Source organism: Fukomys damarensis, unplaced genomic scaffold, assembly GCF_012274545.1.
Source record: "Fukomys damarensis isolate Sample0158 unplaced genomic scaffold, DMR_v1.0_HiC HiC_scaffold_13, whole genome shotgun sequence".
Taxonomy (NCBI): Eukaryota; Metazoa; Chordata; class Mammalia; order Rodentia; family Bathyergidae; genus Fukomys; species Fukomys damarensis.
Window position 1 is genome coordinate 10,261,528 of NW_022900925.1, and position 11,255 is coordinate 10,272,782.

Sequence of the window (11,255 nt, forward strand, 5' to 3'; positions counted from 1 at the left end):
AGCAGGGGCGGGTCCAGGCTAGCTGGGGGCCTGCCGGCCAGGCAAAGACTTGGGAGGGAAGGGGTTCATCTGGGACCTCCGCGGTTCTGAGGTGTAGGGTTTTACACACCTTGTTTCCTACTCCTTTGACTAAGCTTTTATTGCTTCCACAGATCCACCTCCGACTCTTAAGCCAGAGACTCAGGTAAGATGTCCTTTACCTGAGTAGGATAGTAGCACTACCTGACAGTGCTGTCCTCCTTCTTAGATGTTTCTCTTAAATTTGTGTCTGGCTTCAGAGTGATCCATGCTTTCCTTTTCAGCCACCAGAGAAACGGCGGAGAACAATTGAAGATTTCAACAAATTCTGCAGTTTTGTCTTGGCTTATGCTGGTTACATCCCCCCTAGCAAAGAGGTAGGAACAAAAGAACAACTAATTTGAGGCAGCATTGTATTATTTTTGAGGAGTAGTATCTAAAATGATATATATTAGGGCAAATGGAAGCTCTTAAGAGTTGTGATGGGAAAGCTGGAGTAGGGTGAGAGAATAATGTACAGTAGGTGCTCACTTGAGTAGCGGTGATAGAGGAGATTTAGAAGCATTGGTTAAGATTTTGGAATGGTTTTGGTTGCTTTAATAAGTGTTTCTAGGTGTATTTTTGGGAACTGAAAATGGTAACAAGTGAGGCTGTAAAGGAACAGGGCTAAAGAAATAACAACTTTGGGGCCAGGGATGTAGCTCAGTGGAGTCGCACCTGCTTGGCAAGCATAAGGTCCTGAGTTTCATCCCTGGTTCCGGGGGGAAAAAAAAGAAAAAGAAAAAGAAATGTAGCTTTGGACTGTGGAAGGGGTTCAGTGTTCTAAAGCCAGGGCGAGGAGCATTGCAGGGATGCCTAGAACTTTACTGCAGTAATAACACAGAGGTAGCCAGGAGGGGAGCTGGTGGCAATTGGAATGAAAAATCTTAAGTACAATGATATTTTGTTGTTAGGGTGGGATATTTGAGCTTGTTCTAATCTCTGTTGTTCAGGTGGGGTTTGTGGAGGGCTACGGTGACACTAGGTTCCTGTTCACTGTGGGTTTTTTCTCTTTTTAAGGAAAGTGACTGGCCAGCCTCTGGCTCTAGCTCACCATTGCGAGGTGAGAGTGCAGCAGACAGTGATGGCTGGGACTCGGCCCCTTCAGATCTTCGTACCATCCAGACCTTTGTTAAGAAAGCAAAGTCATCCAAAAGAAGGGCAGCTCAAGTAGGTCCCACCCATCCAGGACCCCCAAGGTCCACTTTCTCTCGTCTGCAGGCCCCTGACAGTGCCACCCTGCTTGAGAAGATGAAGCTCAAGGACTCTCTTTTTGATCTGGATGGGCCCAAAGTGGCATCTCCACTATCCCCCACATCCCTAACACATACCTCTCGGCCCCCTGCTGCTCTTACCCCAGTGCCCCTTTCTCAAGGGGACCTCTCCCAGCCTCCTCGAAAGAAGGACCGAAAGAACCGAAAGTTGGGACCAGGAGGTGGGGCTGGCTTTGGGGTGCTCCGAAGGCCTCGGCCAGCTCCTGGGGACGGGGAAAAGAGGTCTCGTATCAAGAAGAGCAAGAAGCGGAAGTTGAAAAAGGCAGAGCGGGGTGATAGACTCCCACCTCCTGGGCCTCCTCGGGCACCCCCCAGTGATACAGACTCTGAAGAGGAGGAGGAGGAGGAAGAGGAGGAGGAAGAGGAGGAGGAAGAGACGGCAGCAGTAGTTGGGAGTGAAGCCCCAGCCCCTGTGCTCCCAACGCCCCCTGAGGCCCCTAGGCCCCCTGCTGCAGTACACCCTGAAGGACCCCCTCCCACAGACAGTGAAGGCAAAGAGGTTGGTAGCACTGAAACAAGCCAAGATGGAGATGCCAGCTCCAGTGAAGGCGAGATGCGGGTCATGGATGAGGACATCATGGTAGAATCAGGTGAGAGGTTTGGGGCATCAGGGATCATGGGTTTGGGTGGTATGCTGAAGATCTGAGAGTTCAGGCAGAACACCAAACAAACCTTCTTTTCCCCAGGTGATGACTCATGGGATCTGATCACATGTTACTGCCGAAAGCCCTTTGCAGGGCGCCCTATGATTGAGTGCAGCCTGTGTGGGACGTGGATCCACCTCTCCTGTGCTAAGATCAAGAAGACCAATGTCCCTGACTTCTTTTATTGCCAGAAATGCAAGGAACTGCGGCCGGAGTCCCGGCGGTTAGGGGGGCTTCCCAAATCGGGAGAGCCCTGACATCATCATCTTCTGTAGGCTGGAACTCCCAAATACTATGACGGGAACAGAACTTCAAGGTTCTCAGTCTATACCCTGGAGTGTGGATATTGTCCCCACTTCAAGGCAGGAATTCCCAAGGGAGACTTGTTTGGAAACGAGTGTCTTCGCTCCTAGCCTTTACTTCCTCACCTGGTGGACTTGAATTTGGACCTATTGTGGTTGAGGGTGGGAGGCCATCTGGTCCAGTAGACACATAATCTCTCTCCCTTGGACCTGCCACCCCTCACTTTGTGGACCAGGGTTTGAATTGGAATAGGACGGTTGTCTATAAAACTAGTGTAAATATAGCACTCCTTTCCCTCATCTATTTCGCTCCCCATTTATTTTCTTATATACCGGTTGTATTTTTAATTTTGGACTTCCCCTCTTGAGCATGGCAGCTCAAAAGTGGAGGGCCAGAGCCTGGCCAAGTGAGGAAGATAGAAAGGTGAGGATTTTCACTCACCTCTTCTGTTTGGTAATCCTGGCCACCTGTTTGTACAGACAGCCTGTGTGTTGTAAATAAAGCAGAGTGGGCTCTTTGTGTTTATAGCCCTTACTAACTCCTGCTTGGAAGGGTGGTTTTTGAAAAGCTGTTATCAGAATGACTGGTGCTGGGGCCGAAAAACCACCTTTCCAGGTCCAATCTGCAGATAACCTGGTTCTGGGGTTTACCCACCCCAGCACACTCAGAGTAGCCAACCCTAGGGCACTAGTTAATTAGCTTTGCCCCTCTTTACCCACTAGTCCAGAACTGGACCCCACCAAGTACTCTAATTCCCAGACTCCCTGCACAAGGACTCTTCAGCTGATCAGAGCTACCTTTGGCAATACTACTTTAGGAACACAGGAGACTGGGAGCCCATTGCTTGCTGACACCTCGAGGCTCCTTTAAACCAGGGTGCTCCGAAGACCTCTGGTGGGGGGTGGAACCTTGGGGGTGGAGCTATTTGGGAACGGGGGACTAGTTTAAGGCGGTGATCACATGGCAGTAGCGCTGGGAGAAGCGGAGCGGTCACGTGACCTGGAGACACGTGATAAGGGCCGAACGGGGCGGTGTGAGGTGGGTGGGCCTGAGTCATGTGGTGTGGGGAGAGGTGGGCGGGCATCTTGAGAGCGGTGGCGAGGGGCGAACGGCACCGTCGTCTGTGGCGTTGGGCTGCGCCCCAAGGCCTGCGGGTCCACGCCACCCCTCTGGTGCCGTACGCCCTATTGCCTCTACCCATCTCCCAAACTGGGCCGGTCTTGTCCGCGCTTGCGCATCGGTTTGCGCAGGCGCGGTGGGGGAAGCTTAGCTCGGTTGGGTGGGCGGCAGAGCCCGGGAGCGCGCGGGCGAGACCATGGCGGGCAGCAGCACGGGGGGCGGTAATGTCGGGGAGACGAAGGTGATTTACCATCTGGACGAGGAAGAGACACCTTACCTCGTGAAGATCCCTGTCCCAGCCGAGCGCATCACCCTCGGCGATTTTAAGAGCGTTCTGCAGCGCCCCGCGGGCGCTAAGTACTTTTTCAAGTCTATGGATCAGGATTTCGGGTGAGCTCGAGGCCTATACCATGAGAAGGACGGAGACTGTGCTAGATTGGATTGGGCAGGATTGAAAGGCATAAATGTATTCGGGGATTTTTCTGGTCCATGGTGGAACACATTGTTTTATGCTGGGGCATCCTAAGATAAAATGCTTGGGGACAGGCTGCGATATACTAAATCAGGCTAGAGAATATTAGGTTATACTGGAATAGATGGGGAATGCTGGTTTGGGAATGTCTGTACTGTGCTGAGGTAGATTGATATGTTCTGAGCAGTTCTGAACCATATAGGTTGGGGATATTTTGTAATTTCCTAATGTAATTTGGACCGTACCAAAGCAATTTGGTATATTCTGGGATTATGCTAGCGTGGACAGGGTTGTAGTGGGACATTCCAATCTATACTATTGAGATATTCTGGGCTTCCCGTGAGTAGAAACTTGGACCATTCTGCACTCTACTGGGGTTGGACATCGTTTCTCTTGGGTACTGATAGTTTTATTGGATCACTCAGTACAGGGGCAAATAAGGCTGTTGGCGCCTATGCTTACTATCACAGACAACTGTATTGGGATACTGTAGTCTCTATCTGTACAGACAGCTGTTTAAGGAGCACTGTAGGCTATACTAGAATAGATTGGGCTGTCGGGGTAATTTGGAACATTATGGCCTAGACTGGAACTGTAGATAATGTAGAGTAAGCAAGCCCCTTTGTGTTTATAACCTTTGGGACTGAGTCCTCTGGGTACTAACCTAAGAGTTTTTGAAGGTAGGCTGGACTAGGTTTCGAAAACTTGGGTTGGCAGGTGGGGTAGGTGTGGTTCTGTCGGGAGACTAAAGTGGTTTCCCACCTGGATGAGGAAGAGACTTCTTACCTGAAGTAGATTCTTGAACCCCACAACCATGTCATAAGGAGAAATGAACAAGCTGGACTCCAAGTAAAAAAACTGTTCAATGGGCCAGGAATTTAGCTCAGTGGTTCCGCTGCCTGCCTCACAAGCACAAGGTCCTGAGTTCGATCCCTGGTACCAAAAAAAAAGACTGTTCAACGTTGGGAGAGTAATATTATCTTGGCATTTCAATCAGTGTTCTTCTCTTTGTTACTAGTGTAGTCTTGAGCAATTTATTGAACTTTTGTTCCTTAGTTTTTCTTCTCTGTGAAATGAAAATAATCGTAGTGTGAAATAATTCAAGTGTATGACATATGGTAAATTCTTGGTGAGTATGAATTTTCTTTGCCAGTATTGAGACTGACTAGTTGATAGACTAGGTTATATTGATGCAGGATTACCTGGAGTTGACGAAACTGTGCTGAAATTGAGTTATGTTGGGAACAATAGCACATTATGCTGAGCAGATTGGTAGTGACTGGGCTGTTTTGTCATTGATAGCAAATGGATTAAGTTGTCATAAATCTGCTCCCCCCAGACCATATTAGGATGAAGAGTTAACCTGACAAGATGTCCTAATTTGGCTGGGTATTCTGGTGTATTCCTGTAATCCCAGCACTTGGGAGGCTGATTCAGGAGGATTGCTTTGAGTTTGAGGTTAGCCGGGGTTCTATAGTGAGTTCAAGGTCAGCTTCAACTGCACAATGAGACTCTATTACAAAAACCTGAAAGTTCTAATTTAAAGAGGAGTATGTGTCTTGTGTTTGAAAATGAGTATTGTGGTTCATATATTTATTTATTTTGTCAACAAATGTTTATTGATGTTTACTGAATGGCAGGGGTGGCTCAGGACATGGTGTTCAATAGAATAGGTGTTAATGATTTGGAATAGTAGTTGGTAAGTGGCAAGTCCAGTCCACTGCAAGGAATTTATGGGACAGATGACCCCAAGGGTGGGCTTTGGGATCTGTAGGCAGAGCAGATTGCTTAGTGCAGGATTATAGTAGCTTCCCCTAGACCACACATTTGGACAGCTCTCTAGATGTGAATTAGAGGAAACTAAAGGGAAGTGGAAGAGTAAAGACTTATATGAGGACTGAGCCTTTTTTGGACAAGCGTGTAAAGCACACCTGGGGAGGTTGCCTGCAAGGTTCCTAAGTTAGATATTTTAGGTAGGTGGGTAACCACAGGGGATAGCCTTTGAAATTTGAGAGATTTGAGTCAGAGGTTTGAATCAGAGTCTAGGAAGTTTTTGGAGCAGCATTGTGTCCCTGAGGATGAGTGGGGAAGAGGAGGTGAAATAAGGAAAGGGAGGAATTGAGTCCAGAAATTTCTTGGTTATGAAAATGAGTAGTTTCAGTGTAAGAACAGAGGACTTGGACAGGACAGGAAAGACTCGATGACCACAGGCTGGATGGGAATTGGGAGAAGCTTTGAACAAGGATGTGGATGGGACTGGCTAGTCTAGTCTCTTTGACCTCTTACATCTCTCTGCAGAGTGGTGAAGGAAGAAATTTCAGATGACAATGCCCGTCTTCCCTGCTTCAATGGAAGGGTGGTATCCTGGGTAAGGGGCCCTTGACTCATTATCAAGTTGTTCTAAGCCCCAGCCTATTTCTCTAGTTCTCTCCTTCCCCAGTCATTGGCAGCCCTAGCTTTCTGCTTCCCTCCCTACTTGGAGAGCTAGTCATAGGGAGCCCCTTCTCCTTCCAGAGCCTCCCATAGTGGTTACTGATTTTTTTTTTTTTTTTTTTTTTTTTTTTTTTTTTTTTTTTTTTTTTTTTTTTTTTTTTTTTTTGGCTTTTCTCCAGGGTCTCTGAGACTCTGTTCCCTTCCTGATGTTTTCCTTTAGTCCCTTCTCTCACACCCCATCTCCCAGTAGAGCCACATTTTCTCATTTTGTACCTCTCCTAGTTGGTTTCATCAGATAATTCCCAAACTGAGATGGTTCCCCTAGCCCATGAGCCTCGGACAGAATTGGTGCCTCCACCTCCACCATTACCCGCTTTACCACCAGAGAGGACCAGTGGTATTGGCGACTCAAGGCCTCCATCCTTTCAGTGAGTCCTCTGTATTGAATCCAAGGGAGGGAGGTAAGAGGGAATCTAAACCCTTTGGGAGGAGAGGCCAAGGATGGAGCCCTGTTCTGACGTGGGATGGAAACCATCTCTGCCCATCTAGCCCAAATGTGTCCAGTAGCCATGAAAATCTGGAGCCTGAGACAGAAACTGAGTCGGTTGTGTCTCTGAGGCAGGAGCGGCCTCGAAGGAGAGACAGCAGTGAGCATGGCGGTGAGGGGGTGGGGTACAGGCTCCAGCCTCAATGGGGGAGAAGGGCAGTAGGGCAGGAGGCCTGGTTCCTGAGATTCTTGTTTCTATGTAGCTGGGGGCCACAGGCCCAGTGGCCCCTCAAGGCTGGAGCGCCACCTGGCTGGGTATGAGAGCTCCTCTACCCTCATGACCAGTGAGCTGGAGAGTACCAGTTTGGGGGACTCAGACGAGGAGGACACCATGAGCAGGTATAGCTCTATGTATCTCTTCCCAGGGCTTTGGGCCCCCCTCCTTTTCTTCTTTGCTTGTTTCTCTTGGCCCCATGACCACTTCAGCCTGTAAGTGCTTTGCTTCTAACACCCATCAGGTTCAGCAGCTCCACAGAACAGAGCAGTGCCTCCCGTCTCCTCAAGCGCCACCGGCGACGGAGGAAACAGCGACCACCTCGCATGGAGAGGGTAAGGGGGTTCTCATGGGACCACTGGGCCTTGGTTTAGGTTGTCTGAGTTCACAGAGGCCCAGGTTTATCCCTGGAACACAGAAGGTGAGTTCAGCTCCTGTTCCTTCTCCCACCACAGACATCATCCTTCAGCAGTGTCACAGATTCCACAATGTCTCTCAATATCATCACAGTCACCCTCAACATGGGTATGAAGGGGTCTGGAGGCAGAAGGGGAGGAACTGGTCTTCAGAATTCTGGGGGATATGTAACTGGGACTGTTCTTTCTCACACTGACTCCCTCCACAGAGAAATACAACTTTTTGGGCATCTCCATCGTGGGCCAAAGCAATGAACGTGGTGACGGAGGCATCTACATTGGCTCCATTATGAAGGGGGGTGCTGTTGCAGCGGATGGACGTATTGAACCAGGGGACATGCTTTTACAGGTGTGCCTGGGTGGGTTGCAGAGTTCTCTTGGACAGGGTCCTTGCCTCTCCCATTGCCTCTGAATCCCTTCCTCACACTGCAGGTGAATGACATGAATTTCGAGAATATGAGCAACGATGATGCTGTGCGGGTGCTAAGGGATATTGTACACAAGCCAGGGTGAGCCTCTGAGATGTTCTCAGGTCCACGGGCCTCTTGTTTTGAAATCTTAAAAAGTGGTGAGAGCTGGGGACTTAGCTCAGTGGTTCCACCACCTGCCTCGCAAGTTCAAGGATTCAAGTTCAATCCCCAGTATCAAAAAAAAAAAAGTGGTAGGACATAACACTTAAAGTACATGAAACAAAAATGCTTAATGTAGTGAATAATTGTAGAGGGGCTACCTTTGGTATCACAGTTTGAATCATGAAACAGAAAATTAACCATAGCCTGTACAGCCTGCCCCCTGAATGTCCCTTCACACTCCTAACTTCCTCCCCCAGAGGTAATCACCCACTTGATTTCTTTGGTCAAGAAAGTCCTTGCCCTGAGTGGGGTAGCACACAACTGTAATCACAACACTGAGGAGGCTGGGGAGAAGGATGGCAAATTCCAGGCCATTATGGACTACAGAGTAAGACCGTATCTCAAACCAAAACAAAACAAAACGCTCATTTCATTTGATATTTTTTCTACCCATGCATGACCCCTGAAACAACATAGTTCATTGCTACCTGTTTGTGCATCCTGTGAATTGAATTGTCCAGTGTATACTCCCTTGTTGTACTCAGCAGTACGTTTTTAAAAGTTACCCATGTTGAGTCATCCACATTGTGGAGCCCTTCACCCCCACTTTCTCAGACCCAGTTAATGTGTGTTCCTCTCTCTTTCTTTCCTATAATCTATTCCACTCTTGGTCTTGGCCCTTCTGAGGCCTCTTCCCTTCCCTCTGACGCCTTCTTTTCCCCACAGTCCCATCGTGCTGACTGTAGCCAAGTGTTGGGATCCCTCTCCCCAGGCCTATTTCACTCTCCCTCGAAGTGAGTGTTGCTCAGGCAAGGGCTGAAGCCAAGAGAACAAGGGTCCTGGGAGGTGGGACTAGGCCTCCAGGCTGTGGGGGATGGATTGGGTTGGAGAGGGTTAAGGGAAAAGTGGAACAAGAGTGTTCATCTGAGAGAACCAATCATTTTGGTGGCTTTTTCAAACCCAGATGAGCCCATCCAGCCAATTGACCCTGCCGCCTGGGTATCACACTCTGCTGCACTGACTGGCACCTTCCCAGCTTATCCAGGCTCCTCATCCATGAGCACCATTACATCTGGATCCTCTCTGCCTGATGGTGAGCCTCTAGCCCAAAGGCTGGCCAGTTGTGGTCTGACCTCCTATCCAGTGGGAGTGGGCCCTACCCACAATTCTCCATTGTTTCCTCTGTCAGGCTGTGAGGGCCGGGGACTCTCCATCCATATGGATATGGCATCTGTGACTAAGGCCATGGCAGCTCCAGAGTCTGGGCTGGAAGTCCGGGACCGCATGTGGCTCAAGATCACCATTCCAAATGCCTTTCTGGGTACTGCTGGGCTGTGGGCAGGTGGAATGGAAAGGGAGGGAGGATACCAAAACTGGGAATGAATGGCACATGTAAAGGTGAAGGTGGGAGTTGGGAGGAGAACTTGAGGCCTTCTTCTGTGGGAATCTCAGGCTCGGACGTGGTCGACTGGCTTTACCATCATGTGGAGGGCTTTCCTGAGCGAAGGGAGGCCCGAAAGTATGCCAGCGGGCTGCTGAAGGCAGGCCTCATCAGACACACTGTGAACAAGATCACATTCTCTGAGCAGTGCTATTATGTCTTCGGGGATCTCAGTGGCGGCTGTGAGAACTGTAAGTCCCCATCCCCGGGAAGGCAGCTCAGCCTGCCTTATCCTGCTTCTCCAACCTCATCCCTGTCCATGGCTCAGAAACTGCAGCCATGGCTACTCTGGATGGTTGAGTACTCTGTCCTGTACAAGGGTGTATGTGCTGTATTTACCAAGGGTGGAGTAAGGTCTGTCCAAGTTTTGCTGAACAAGCTATGCCTCTGGGGCAGAGCTGAGCCTGGTGGGGAAAAGAGCACCCCTTCCTGAGTCCCACAGAAGCCTGTTGGTTAATGGTGGCCCTGGCTGTGTTCCTGCCCTAGTAGCATAGTTTTCTGTCAAAAGCCATTGTAACCCCATTTGACTGTTATGGATGGTTATGGGGAAATGGTTCCTAGTTCATTTTCATTCAATATCTTAGGGGTGTTGGTCCCTGAAAAGCAGTGACTTACTGTCTTGTGTTCTAGACCTCGTCAACCTATCTCTGAATGACAATGATGGCTCCAGTGGGGCTTCAGACCAAGACACTTTGGCTCCTCTGCCTGGGGCCACCCCATGGCCCCTGCTGCCCACCTTCTCCTACCAGTATCCAGCCCCACACCCATACAGCCCCCAGCCCCCACCCTATCATGAGCTTTCATCGTACACCTATGGTGGAGGCAGTGCCAGCAGCCAGCACAGTGAGGGTAAGTTTCCCCCAGATACCAGTACAGGCAGGGTTTTGGGCATAGTGGAGGCAAACCAGGGAGGAGAGGGAGGAGAGGCTGGAGCAGAGGCTGGGGAAGCTGGAGGATCCCATGCTAAGGCTCCGTTGCCCTATTCCATCTACCCGTACAGGGAGCCGGAGCAGTGGGTCAACAAGAAGTGATGGGGGTGCTGGGCGCACGGGGAGACCTGAGGAACGGGCTCCTGAGTCCAAGTCTGGCAGTGGCAGTGAGTCTGAGCCCTCCAGCCGGGGAGGCAGCCTCCGGCGGGGTGGGGATCCTGGTGGAAGTGGTGATGGGGGCCCTCCCCCATCGAGGGGCTCAACGGGTGGTACCCCTAATCTCCGAGCTCACCCAGGGATCCATCCCTATGGACCTCCCCCTGGCATGGCTCTCCCCTATAACCCCATGATGGTGGTCATGATGCCCCCACCCCCACCTCCTGTCCCTCCAGCAGTGCAACCCCCAGGAGCCCCTCCAGTGAGAGACCTGGGCTCTGTACCCCCAGAACTGACAGCCAGTCGCCAAAGCTTCCACATGGCCATGGGCAACCCCAGTGAATTCTTTGTAGATGTTATGTAGAGCCCCGTGGGGGGCCATGTTAGGTCTGCATCCTTGGCCTGTCCTGTATCTGCTTGGTGCTCCTGTTCTGTGACTAGGTATCTTGCTGGTCATCCTCCTTGCTCCTTGTAGTGCCAAGGCAGGGCCTGGCAGTTGGTGCCTACCATAAGATATTGCCACTGTGACTCGCCAGCAGTGCCTGGTCCTCCTCCTTCCCTTAGGGGTGGATGAGGTACCTTTGGTTATTTTTAGCTTTATGTCTCTGTATAAGCTTTTTGGGGGGATAAAATAGACTTTCTTATGTTTTGGGGGCTTTTTTTTTTTTTTTTTTTTTT

At 50.1% G+C, this 11,255-nt stretch overlaps 2 protein-coding genes across 5 annotated transcripts in view; both read left to right on the plus strand.

The window, feature by feature from the left end:
* The window catches only part of Phf23 (PHD finger protein 23), a 4,362-nt gene extending 1,785 nt beyond the window's left edge, over positions 1 to 2,577 (plus strand). For both annotated transcript variants that reach the window (XM_033762824.1, XM_010614813.3), the window contains exons 2-5: positions 153 to 184; positions 303 to 395; positions 1,078 to 1,921; positions 2,018 to 2,577. In XM_033762824.1, coding sequence (XP_033618715.1) covers positions 153 to 184; positions 303 to 395; positions 1,078 to 1,921; positions 2,018 to 2,232 — 1,184 coding nt within the window. In that variant the 3' untranslated portion in view covers positions 2,233 to 2,577. The remainder of the gene's footprint in view (positions 1 to 152; positions 185 to 302; positions 396 to 1,077; positions 1,922 to 2,017) is intronic.
* A 664-nt stretch (positions 2,578 to 3,241) lies between these two features.
* Dvl2 (dishevelled segment polarity protein 2) lies at positions 3,242 to 11,249 on the plus strand. 3 transcript variants are annotated; one of them, XM_010614811.3, is made up of 15 exons: positions 3,242 to 3,316; positions 6,168 to 6,237; positions 6,585 to 6,730; positions 6,852 to 6,961; positions 7,053 to 7,188; positions 7,308 to 7,398; positions 7,519 to 7,588; positions 7,689 to 7,828; positions 7,912 to 7,988; positions 8,778 to 8,845; positions 9,016 to 9,144; positions 9,241 to 9,372; positions 9,504 to 9,683; positions 10,123 to 10,341; positions 10,493 to 11,249. In XM_010614811.3, exons 3-15 carry the CDS (start codon positions 6,615 to 6,617, stop codon positions 10,939 to 10,941), a joined length of 1,917 nt encoding a protein of 638 aa, XP_010613113.1. In that variant the 5' UTR covers positions 3,242 to 3,316; positions 6,168 to 6,237; positions 6,585 to 6,614; the 3' UTR covers positions 10,942 to 11,249. The 3 variants fall into 3 exon arrangements, with proteins under 3 accessions (XP_010613113.1, XP_010613111.1, XP_010613112.1); XM_010614809.3 differs by lacking the exon at positions 3,242 to 3,316 and adding an exon at positions 3,351 to 3,787; XM_010614810.3 differs by lacking the exon at positions 3,242 to 3,316 and adding an exon at positions 3,351 to 3,787 and having other exon boundaries at positions 6,852 to 6,949.
* The last annotated feature ends 6 nt before the right edge of the window (positions 11,250 to 11,255 follow it).